The sequence below is a fragment of the Cherax quadricarinatus genome, chromosome 61 (genome assembly GCF_038502225.1).
Source record: "Cherax quadricarinatus isolate ZL_2023a chromosome 61, ASM3850222v1, whole genome shotgun sequence".
Lineage (NCBI taxonomy): Eukaryota > Metazoa > Arthropoda > Malacostraca > Decapoda > Parastacidae > Cherax > Cherax quadricarinatus.
In genome coordinates, this window is record NC_091352.1 from 270,838 (window position 1) to 283,891 (window position 13,054).

At 41.9% G+C, this 13,054-nt stretch overlaps 1 protein-coding gene across 1 annotated transcript in view; it reads right to left on the reverse strand.

Annotated features, from left to right (window-relative positions):
* Rsod (Related to Sod) overlaps positions 1 to 12,163 on the reverse strand; it is a 33,868-nt gene extending 21,705 nt beyond the window's left edge. The window contains exons 1-3 of the mRNA XM_070098081.1: positions 11,912 to 12,163; positions 9,504 to 9,741; positions 5,428 to 5,587 (exon numbers count right to left, since the gene is read on the reverse strand). Of these exons, the coding sequence (XP_069954182.1) occupies positions 5,428 to 5,587; positions 9,504 to 9,741; positions 11,912 to 11,990 (477 nt within the window). The 5' untranslated portion in view covers positions 11,991 to 12,163. The remainder of the gene's footprint in view (positions 1 to 5,427; positions 5,588 to 9,503; positions 9,742 to 11,911) is intronic.
* Positions 12,164 to 13,054: the final 891 nt, after the last annotated feature.

A 13,054-nucleotide genomic window follows, 5' to 3' on the forward strand; every position in this document is an offset into this window, starting at 1 on the left:
GGTAAATAATATACCAACAAGATGAATAATTAAAACATATGCAACATGTTGCATATGTCAGGAGTTGGGAATGGGAAAGAGAGAGCTACCTGTTTACCTGGAGAGAGTTTCGGTGCTCAACGCCCCTCGCGGCCCGGTCTGAGACCAGGCTCATGGTGGATCAGGGTCTGATCAACCAGGCTGTTACTGCTGGCCGCACGCAAGCTGACGTACGAACCACAGCCCGGTTGGTCAGGTACTGACTTCATGTGCCTGTCCACTGCCTTCTTGAAGACAGCCAGGAGTCTATTGGTATGTATGCTGGGAGGCAATTGAACAGTCTTGGGCCCCGGACACTTATTGTGTTGTCTCTGTGTACTCGTGGCGCCCCTGCTTTTCATCGGGGGAATGTTGCATCTCCTGTCGATTCTTTTGTTTTCATATGGAGTGATTTTCGTGCTAACGTTACTTAGTAAATATTTTTCTATTTATTATTGACTCAGAAACTCTGATTAATAATTTTCATTTTTATTCCTCTGTTTTGCAATTTCAGAAAAGTCTCTACCGAAGATCTATTATCAAAAGTTTTTTGGAATCTAAATAATTGCAGTCAACCTATCCGGTTTTTTCCTGAATAATCTCTGTGACTATCCCAGTAGCTTGAGAGATTTGATGTACATAAAATTACTGATTAAAAACTGAGAGGCCAGTGCACACTGGCCTCTCAGTTTTAGGCCTCCCCCGCTATGGGTTCCAGCCCATCCTCTCCCTTCCATTCCATGATTTGTTTGTAATCGTGTTATTACGATTTCGCGAGTCCTAATTTTTCATCTTGTACAGAGGATCGTCCATCTTGCAACTTCCTGAGCCGAGTGTATGACCCAGAAGGTCGTGAGAAATGTGATGATGATGGTTGTCCGCAGGGAGACCTTACCAACACTCATGGTCAGCTCAGAGTTGGCACTAGTAGGTTAGTCAGCCACATACTTTAAGATATTGTCATCTAAAAGATAGTTCAGTGACCTGCATTGCTTCAGGGTATGTTGGTGAATTGTGGCAAATTTAACTAGCAAACCTCAGTATATATCAACAAGATTAATTTTAGTGTGTTCCTTGCTCCTCGCAGATCTCGTTTTTCACGCAAGTTCTACTCAACCACAAAGATCACCCTTCCTGATTTGTCGGGACCCCGTAAACTTTACTTAGCTGTAATGGGCGCCCTCCACCCTGACCATCTGTGGTACATAATATACATCTGTGGTACATAATATACCAACAAGATTAATAATTAAAACATATGCAACATGTTGCATATGTTTTAATTATTCATCTTGTTGGTATATTATGTACCATTCATGTATAAGTTAGGATTGTTGGCAGAGATGTTCTGAGTTTTGTGTGTAAGAGGTGACTGATCTCTCGGTTCAAACACACTTGAGTTCTCTTTATTGCATGTATTTGAATCAGATGCATATTGATGTAGGTTATTTATATTTGTCGACGTTTCGCCATCCAGTGGCTTTATCAATTTAGTACAAGGACATAATGTGGGGACTAGAACTATATACCATACAGTATATACTGTATACCATACAGCATATATACAAAACAGAAGTGTGTATATATATATACACACACTTCTGTTTATATGTATATGGTGTATATATACTCTACAGAATATATTCTATACTGTAGAACTACTATATACTATACAGTTTATGGTAATCCGTACCTCAAGTCTATGCGCTCAGTTCATCAGTCTTGATGTCAGTCTCGAGTCACCCTACCTTGATGAGAGATGGACGTCAAAGTAAATTTAGAAAAATACAACCGTAAATCCACTTCCACAAAACCTACAATGAACATCAAAATGGGATACAATACCGACAGGTTGTTAGGTAAGACACATATGCAACAGTTAGACAACTTTATTCCGAAACGTTTCGCCTACACAGTAGGCTTCTTCAGTCGAATACAGAAAGTAGGCAGGAACAGTAGAGATGTGAAGACGATGTAATCAGTCCATCACCCTTAAAGTCGTAGAATTTGAGGTTGTCAGTCCCTCGGCCTGGAGAAGTTAAGTTCCATAGTCAGGAACTATCTGAAGATCAAGCGACAGTGCGGAGACTTAAATACTGTCGGAAGGAGAGGTGCAGGGTAGTAGTAGTAGTAGTAGTAGTAGTAGTGAGAGGCCACTGAGAGGTCATGTCCCTCTCAGATCCTACCCTTCTCACTTGAAAAGCTTGTCCAAGGTGTTTTCTGTACCAAGATGCCACGTGTTGCAGTGTCTGACAAGATGAACATCAAAATGGGATACAATACCGACAGGTTGTTAGGTAAGACACATATGCAACAGTTAGACAACTTTATTCCGAAACGTTTCGCCTACACAGTAGGCTTCTTCAGTCGAATACAGAAAGTAGGCAGGAACAGTAGAGATGTGAAGACGATGTAATCAGTCCATCACCCTTAAAGTCGTAGAATTTGAGGTTGTCAGTCCCTCGGCCTGGAGAAGTTAAGTTCCATAGTCAGGAACTATCTGAAGATCAAGCGACAGTGCGGAGACTTAAATACTGTCGGAAGGAGAGGTGCAGGGTAGTAGTAGTAGTAGTAGTAGTAGTAGTAGTGAGAGGCCACTGAGAGGTCATGTCCCTCTCAGATCCTACCCTTCTCACTTGAAAAGCTTGTCCAAGGTGTTTTCTGTACCAAGATGCCACGTGTTGCAGTGTCTGACAAGATGAACATCAAAATGGGATACAATACCGACAGGTTGTTAGGTAAGACACATATGCAACAGTTAGACAACTTTATTCCGAAACGTTTCGCCTACACAGTAGGCTTCTTCAGTCGAATACAGAAAGTAGGCAGGAACAGTAGAGATGTGAAGACGATGTAATCAGTCCATCACCCTTAAAGTCGTAGAATTTGAGGTTGTCAGTCCCTCGGCCTGGAGAAGTTAAGTTCCATAGTCAGGAACTATCTGAAGATCAAGCGACAGTGCGGAGACTTAAATACTGTCGGAAGGAGAGGTGCAGGGTAGTAGTAGTAGTAGTAGTAGTAGTAGTAGTAGTGAGAGGCCACTGAGAGGTCATGTCCCTCTCAGATCCTACCCTTCTCACTTGAAAAGCTTGTCCAAGGTGTTTTCTGTACCAAGATGCCACGTGTTGCAGTGTCTGACAAGATGAACATCAAAATGGGATACAATACCGACAGGTTGTTAGGTAAGACACATATGCAACAGTTAGACAACTTTATTCCGAAACGTTTCGCCTACACAGTAGGCTTCTTCAGTCGAATACAGAAAGTAGGCAGGAACAGTAGAGATGTGAAGACGATGTAATCAGTCCATCACCCTTAAAGTCGTAGAATTTGAGGTTGTCAGTCCCTCGGCCTGGAGAAGTTAAGTTCCATAGTCAGGAACTATCTGAAGATCAAGCGACAGTGCGGAGACTTAAATACTGTCGGAAGGAGAGGTGCAGGGTAGTAGTAGTAGGGTGATGGACTGATTACATCGTCTTCACATCTCTACTGTTCCTGCCTACTTTCTGTATTCGACTGAAGAAGCCTACTGTGTAGGCGAAACGTTTCGGAATAAAGTTGTCTAACTGTTGCATATGTTTCTTACCTAACAACCTGTCGGTATTGTATCCCATTTTGATGTTCATCTTGTCAGACACTGCAACACGTGGCATCTTGGTACAGAAAACACCTTGGACAAGCTTTTCAAGTGAGAAGGGTAGGATCTGAGAGGGACATGACCTCTCAGTGGCCTCTCACTACTACTACTACTACTACTACTACTACTACCCTGCACCTCTCCTTCCGACAGTATTTAAGTCTCCGCACTGTCGCTTGATCTTCAGATAGTTCCTGACTATGGAACTTAACTTCTCCAGGCCGAGGGACTGACAACCTCAAATTCTACGACTTTAAGGGTGATGGACTGATTACATCGTCTTCACATCTCTACTGTTCCTGCCTACTTTCTGTATTCGACTGAAGAAGCCTACTGTGTAGGCGAAACGTTTCGGAATAAAGTTGTCTAACTGTTGCATATGTGTCTTACCTAACAACCTGTCGGTATTGTATCCCATTTTGATGTTCATCTTGTCAGACACTGCAACACGTGGCATCTTGGTACAGAAAACACCTTGGACAAGCTTTTCAAGTGAGAAGGGTAGGATCTGAGAGGGACATGACCTCTCAGTGGCCTCTCGCTACTACTACTACTACTACTACTACTACCCTGCACCTCTCCTTCCGACAGTATTTAAGTCTCCGCACTGTCGCTTGATCTTCAGATAGTTCCTGACTATGGAACTTAACTTCTCCAGGCCGAGGGACTGACAACCTCAAATTCTACGACTTTAAGGGTGATGGACTGATTACATCGTCTTCACATCTCTACTGTTCCTGCCTACTTTCTGTATTCGACTGAAGAAGCCTACTGTGTAGGCGAAACGTTTCGGAATAAAGTTGTCTAACTGTTGCATATGTGTCTTACCTAACAACCTGTCGGTATTGTATCCCATTTTGATGTTCATCTTGTCAGACACTGCAACACGTGGCATCTTGGTACAGAAAACACCTTGGACAAGCTTTTCAAGTGAGAAGGGTAGGATCTGAGAGGGACATGACCTCTCAGTGGCCTCTCACTACTACTACTACTACTACTACTACTACTACTACCCTGCACCTCTCCTTCCGACAGTATTTAAGTCTCCGCACTGTCGCTTGATCTTCAGATAGTTCCTGACTATGGAACTTAACTTCTCCAGGCCGAGGGACTGACAACCTCAAATTCTACGACTTTAAGGGTGATGGACTGATTACATCGTCTTCACATCTCTACTGTTCCTGCCTACTTTCTGTATTCGACTGAAGAAGCCTACTGTGTAGGCGAAACGTTTCGGAATAAAGTTGTCTAACTGTTGCATATGTGTCTTACCTAACAACCTGTCGGTATTGTATCCCATTTTGATGTTCATCTTGTCAGACACTGCAACACGTGGCATCTTGGTACAGAAAACACCTTGGACAAGCTTTTCAAGTGAGAAGGGTAGGATCTGAGAGGGACATGACCTCTCAGTGGCCTCTCACTACTACTACTACTACTACTACTACTACCCTGCACCTCTCCTTCCGACAGTATTTAAGTCTCCGCACTGTCGCTTGATCTTCAGATAGTTCCTGACTATGGAACTTAACTTCTCCAGGCCGAGGGACTGACAACCTCAAATTCTACGACTTTAAGGGTGATGGACTGATTACATCGTCTTCACATCTCTACTGTTCCTGCCTACTTTCTGTATTCGACTGAAGAAGCCTACTGTGTAGGCGAAACGTTTCGGAATAAAGTTGTCTAACTGTTGCATATGTGTCTTACCTAACAAAACCTACAATATTACTGGTCATTGTCCTACTGAAGTTACCTTCTACGTTACTCACATGGATGTTGGAACAGGTACTCCTGCTTTTGCCGTAGATCCTGAGAGAGCGGCCCCATATGGAGTTCTCGCCTACAAAACTCAATTGGTCTGTTTCGAATATTGCCGACGAATTCTGAGGAAGTGTTAGTCTCCCCAGCAACCGTGACAAATCCCATTTTCTGTAAATTAACAATTACTGTGCATTATTATCTATGGCTGACAAATGTATACGTATTGGGTATAGTTACCAACTACTACTCGGTGGAACCATTCCCTTTTTGACATTTGACAACACACACAATTTACACCACGGAATAAGTATTTTTTGTGCAAATTAGATTTCGAGATATTAGTGAAAATACATTTGATCGGCAGATATGAATATTAATAAGATTAAAAAAATATATATTTTCAATAAATGAATTCACTCCTTGCCAAACTCATTCATAGTTTACATACGTTCATTTCATGCAGTTGTAGTAAGCTCACATTTATTTGGTAGAGAAAGGTGAAGAACAGCAGATTAATTATTACATTTGTTTGCCGTGCAAAGTCTGGCTGTGCTAAGTATATGATCAACATTGCTATTTTGCAGCTCAGCTTAAGAGGCCCCCAAGTTCCCTTGTCTTCTAAAAAACATGTTTATTTTTTCCAGTATGATCTACCTTGTCCATCATAACTGTCGCATTTGCCTCGTGTGTTTCGTAAGGTGAAGTCTAGGATCTTCCTTTAATTCATGGTATAACTTTTGTAATATAATGATAATATCTTTAATTTTACCAGTACATGTACAAGATATACAGGCCTAGCTTACATCAATGACATACTACTACAGAGAAAGCCGCTTGTTATATTGAGAATTTCGGGCAAATTAGGTCAGTTGTCCCAGGATGGGACCCACACCAGTCCACTAACACCCAGGTACCCATTTTAGACTGATGTTTTCCAGCCGTACCGGGGATTCGATCTCCGGACCTGTGTGTGAGCCGAGTGCGCTAGCGATCGAGCTACGGGACCTCTAATAAATCTTTGAGGATAATCGTGTTGCAGAGGTCGAATATTTAAGTTTTTTCTTGATGCCCATGTGTTTTATCTTGGCGCTCGACTCCTAAATTAAAAACTAACATTACATTTAATATTCGCTCATTCTTTCTTAGAAATGTTAATATTAAGCAGATTAGATATAGTGACCCCCCTATAGTCAGTTGTGAAACTCCTGGGGGGGGTTGGCCTGTACATTGCAGAGTCACTTGTTTGCACAGAACTGCTTAATGCCTCAAATGACGTAGTGGAAGTTTTAGCAGTAAAGGTCGAGAACCAAAACCTAGTCATTGTGGTAGTCTACAAGCCTCCGGATGCAACATCCCAGCAATTCCAGGAACAGCTGTTAAAAATTGACCACTGTCTGGAAAATCTTCCAGCTCCTGCACCCAACATCTTGCTCCTGGGGGATTTCAACTTAAGGCACCTAAAATGGAGGAATATAGCAAATAATATTGTTGCAGTAATAACACCAGGAGGCAGCTCTGATGAAAACTCACACTCACACGAGCTTTTAAATCTCTGCACAAAATTCAATTTAAACCAGCAAATAATAGAGCCTACTAGACTGGAGAATACACTAGACCTCATATTCACTAACAATGATGATCTGATAAGAAATGTCACCATATCAAAAACAATATACTCAGATCACAACATAATTGAGGTTCAGACATGTATGCGAGGAGCCCCAGACCGACAAAATGAGACTAGTCACGAGGGAGCATTCACCAAATTCAACTTCAATAACAAAAACATAAAGTGGGACCAAGTAAACCAAGTCCTAACCGATATAAGCTGGGAAGATATACTAAGCAACACAGACCCAAACTTATGCCTAGAACAGATTAACTCGGTGGCACTCGATGTATGCACAAGGCTTATTCCTCTAAGAAAAAGGAGTAGTAGATGTAAAATAGAAAGAGACAGGCGCTCCCTTTACAGGCGACGGAAAAGAATAACAGAGCGGCTAAAAGAGGTCAATATATCTGAAATGCGCAGGGAGACACTGGTCAGAGAAATAGCAAGCATCGAACTTAAGCTAAAAGAATCCTTTAGGAGTCAGGAATCGCGGGAAGAACTAAAAGCTATAAATGAAATCGAAAGAAACCCAAAGTATTTCTTCTCCTATGCCAAATCAAAATCGAGAACAACGCCCAGTATTGGGCCCCTACTTAAACAAGATGGGTCCTACACAGATGACAGCAAGGAAATGAGTGAGCTACTCAAGTCCCAATATGACTCAGTTTTTAGCAAGCCGCTAACCAGACTGAGAGTCGAAGATCAAAATGAATTTTTTATGAGAGAGCCACAAAATTTGATTAACACAAGCCTATCCGATGTTATCCTGACGCCAAATGACTTCGAACAGGCGATAAATGACATGCCCATGCACTCTGCCCCAAGGCCAGACTCATGGAACTCTGTGTTCATCAAGAATTGCAAGAAGCCCCTATCACGAGCCTTTTCCATCCTATGGAGAGGGAGCATGGACACGGGGGTCGTCCCTCAGTTACTAAAAACAACAGACATAGCCCCACTCCACAAAGGGGGCAGTAAAGCAACAGCAAAGAACTACAGACCAATAGCACTAACATCCCATATCATAAAAATCTTTGAAAGGGTCCTAAGAAGCAAGATCACCACCCATCTAGAAACCCATCAGTTACACAACCCAGGGCAACATGGGTTTAGAACAGGTCGCTCCTGTCTGTCTCAACTACTGGATCACTACGACAAGGTCCTAAATGCACTAGAAGACAAAAAGAATGCAGATGTAATATATACAGACTTTGCAAAAGCCTTCGACAAGTGTGACCATGGCGTAATAGCGCACAAAATGCGCGCTAAAGGAATAACAGGAAAAGTCGGTCGATGGATCTATAATTTCCTCACTAACAGAACACAGAGAGTAGTCGTCAACAGAGTAAAGTCCGAGGCAGCTACGGTGAAAAGCTCTGTTCCACAAGGCACAGTACTAGCTCCCATCTTGTTCCTCATCCTCATATCCGACATAGACAAGGATGTCAGCCACAGCACCGTGTCTTCCTTTGCAGATGACACCCGAATCTGCATGACAGTGTCTTCCATTGCAGACACTGCAAGGCTCCAGGCGGACATCAACCAAATCTTTCAGTGGGCTGCAGAAAACAATATGAAGTTCAACGATGAGAAATTTCAATTACTCAGATATGGTAAACATGAGGAAATTAAATCTTCATCAGAGTACAAAACAAATTCTGGCCACAAAATAGAGCGAAACACCAACGTCAAAGACCTGGGAGTGATTATGTCGGAGGATCTCACCTTCAAGGACCATAACATTGTATCAATCGCATCTGCTAGAAAAATGACAGGATGGATAATGAGAACCTTCAAAACTAGGGAGGCCAAGCCCATGATGACACTCTTCAGGTCACTTGTTCTATCTAGGCTGGAATATTGCTGCACTCTAACAGCACCTTTCAAGGCAGGTGAAATTGCCGACCTAGAAAATGTACAGAGAACTTTCACGGCGCGCATAACGGAGATAAAACACCTCAATTACTGGGAGCGCTTGAGGTTTCTAAACCTGTATTCCCTGGAACGCAGGAGGGAGAGATACATGATTATATACACCTGGAAAATCCTAGAGGGACTAGTACCGAACTTGCACACGAAAATCACTCACTACGAAAGCAAAAGACTTGGCAGACGATGCACCATCCCCCCAATGAAAAGCAGGGGTGTCTCTAGCACGTTAAGAGACCATACAATAAGTGTCAGGGGCCCGAGACTGTTCAACTGCCTCCCAGCACACATAAGGGGGATTACCAACAGACCCCTGGCAGTCTTCAAGCTGGCACTGGACAAGCACCTAAAGTCAGTTCCTGATCAGCCGGGCTGTGGCTCGTACGTTGGTTTGCGTGCAGCCAGCAGCAACAGCCTGGTTGATCAGGCGCTGATCCACCAGGAGGCCTGGTCACAGACCGGGCCGCGGGGGCATTGACCCCCGAAACTCTCTCCAGGTAAACTCCAGGTAAACTGTACTGTACTGTACTGTACTGTACTTACCTGCTTCCCAGAGAAGAGGCTGTACAGCGATCCTTGATATCGTATCTTGTGGGCCAGTCATGGATGGCCCAGTCATATTCCTCGGGATCAGGCACGAGGCTCAAACCAGTGATCTCTACATCAACCTGGACGGTGATGTTGGTACCAGGTCCATCCCAGGAAAACTTGACATTACCCCGGAGGCCATTCCATGAGAGGGTCGAGTACAGCAGCAGCGACGACGATGATGCACCGACCTCTGTTGAAGAATAGGAGTTGCAGAATAGATTCACACACAGCAATTAACATATATGCTTTAGGACTAAATTTAAGTAAACCACAGTAAATCCTTGATTAAGAAGACTCAGGAAAAAAACTGAATTCAGCAATATACGATTACAAAGCAGTAACTGTAATTTGACTTGTGGTGAAAACTTCCTCAACAAACGGTAATTTGTGAAGAATGGTTTGAAAAACCGACAAGTTGAAGATTGAGACACTTATGCAGCATATGGGAATCTTTATTCAGGAAACGTTTCGCCACACAGTGGCTTCATCAGTCCAATACAAAGAGGAAGGCGTAAGGAGAGGAGGAGTATGAGGTAATCAGTCCCTCAGCCTGGAGTCGATGTGTTCAGTCCATCAATCTTGTAGAATGTACGATTCCCATATGCTGCATAAGTGTCTCAATCTTCAAACGGTAATTTGTAAAGTGCTTGAGAGTGACGCACTAAACTCTGGGTGGTCGTGCTGGGGAGTCAAGCCATTGTTTTAACTGAGAGGTCCAGCGGCAAGCTAGTTGCCAATGCACTCATGCTGTATATAGTGACTTTCTGGAAGCATGGCGTGAGTGCCTCAGTGTGTTTGTCTAACGATTTTAAATACGATGACAGAGTTAGAGGTATCCTTATTTGCACATGTAAAACCTAATGAAAGGAATACAAACAGGGGACCAGGAATGACCACAGAAGGAACTGGACAAGCTGCAAGAGTTCTCTAATAAATGGTTATTACAATTTAACACTAGCAAATGCAAAATTATAAAAACTGAGAAAAGACTAAGACTGAAATGGAGTACAGGCTTGGGGAAACAGGTTGCAAACCTCACTCAAGGAGGGCCTCGGTGTGAACATAGGATAAAGAATATGACCTGAGGTACACAACTGAATAACCTCTGCAGCAAATACACATCTGGCAAATTTATAATTAGTTTTCAGTAATCTTAATAAGGAGCCATTCACGAGCCTATACACAGCATATGTCAGGGGCATCTTGAAGTATTCAGAACCTGGATGAAACCTTCACATGTAGAGAAGTTTAAAGAATGCAGACGCTTGCCACTAGACTAGTGGAGGAGCTAAGGTGTATGACCTACGAGGAGAGACTGAAGTAGCTAAACCTGATATCAGAGCGCAGAAGAACCATGGGTAACATGATAGGGAATTACAAAATAATAAGAGGAAATGATAGGGTGAACAATGAGTCTCCGAGAGGTTAGGCAACAAAAACACGAGGACACCGCTTGAAGAAAAAGTCACAGGGATGTTAGGAAATATTGCTGTAGCCCGAGCCCCTCAAGGAAGGTTCCTTGATGTTGGTGAGGGGCTCTTGATTTAGAGAATTGGATCTGTGCTCCAGTTCCCCGAATTAAGCCTGAATGCCTTCCACATCCTCCCCCAGGCGCTGTATAATCCTCCGGGTTTAGCGCTTCCCCCTTGATTATAATAATAATAATAATAATAATAATAATAATGTAGCCCGAGTAGTCAGGTAGTGGAAAACCCATGAAAATTCTGTAGTAGATGTAGAATATATACATAACTAAAACTAAGTATGATACTGCTTACGCAGCCAGGAAAGAAGTCCAAACACTTAAGTCCATTAACGGCCAGCAGAGATACTGGGCCAGATGAAACTCGACCCCCCCCCTTCAACATCCCCCTCCCCAAACACACACGTGTAGTAACAGTTAGCTTTCTCAAGGCTAACCAGTATTAGAGAGTCGAGTAAAGAGAGAGAGAGAGAGAGAGAGAGAGATGGGAGGTGTTAACTGAAACCTGCTATGAACATAACTGGCGAGATACTACACAAATTAATTTTTACAAAAGATTATTATAACTCAAATAACAGGCAGGTTAATAATTTTTACAAGACAAAAATTAAAGATGTAAAAGGCTGAACACTAATAATATTAAAGAACCTTAAAATAATTTTAAACAGCTTTTCCAAGATTAAAATCTCTTTATTAAATAATGCAATCACTATTTATATCTCCTTCGGAATGATTGTCTTACATAGGTACTAACACAGTATAATTTATTGTTATAACCATAAATGACAATGTTTCGGCACAAATGAGTGGTAAACTTAAACTAGAATATTTTATTGCTTAATGGAGCTTACTGAGAATACAGAGTGATAGAATTTACCTGAAACAGCTGAAAGCCATAACACAAAGAAGAGTAGGGCTACCACAAGCTGTGTTCTCCCATCACTTCCCACTATCATGGTACACCAACTGGGCTACACTTCTCTTGACGTCATGAGTGACAACACACACAACAGTACAAAGAATGAGGCAAACAAACTAAGAGTGAGCTGGCTGCACTAATGGTGATTTCAATACACTTTGGAGAGCGAGCTAGAAATACTTGTGAAGACTTCAACACACTGAAAGTGAGCTAGAATACACTGAGGAGAGTGAGTTGCCAGAGCTGGCTGGGTGTTGAATTAAAAATATCGTCAGGGTCACTTTCTCCACCCCGCTGCTGCCGTACGATCTCATAATAATATTATAACATTGCTTAATATCTGCATGTTAAATACTTAATTTATACACAATCATGCATAGAAGTATATGAATGCCATATTAAGAAAACGTTTAATGAATTATTTTTTCAATGTTTAACCTAGTTCTTCACCAAGTAATTTTACCTATTCGTGGTGAGTATGTAAAATTGGTCAGTTAGCAAGAACTCATTTAAAATTAAGTCCTTTCTAAAAATTTCTCTTATACGTTTAAAGATATACTTTTTTCCATTTACGTTAATGTAAAAATTAATAATTTTGTACCAAAAGTACCTTAGAAAACTTACCTAACCTTATTATAACAAGCATAATTTAATTTAGTCTAATTCAGCTAAATATATCTTAGATAAGCTTATAGTAATTTAATAAACAAACACAATGAAATATATTTTTTTTCGTTAGGTTCAGAACGATTTTTGCGAAATTATTGAATACACAAATTTTCGCTTGCCTTATTCCGCAAGAAGAGCGTTGTTATTTAAATAATAATGATAATAATATCTTCATTTACTACAAGTACATGGTATACAGTCCTAGCTGACAACAATGACATACTACTATATAGAAAACCCCGTGTTATGCTCCGCATGTCGGGCAAATTAGGTCAGCGTCCCAGGATGCGACCCACACCAGTCGACTAACACCCAGGTACCCATTTTACTGATGGGGAACATAGACAACAGATGGAAAGAAACACGTCCAATGTTTCTACTCTGGCTGGGAATCGAACCCAGGCTCTCGCAGTGTGAAGCGAGAGCGTTAGC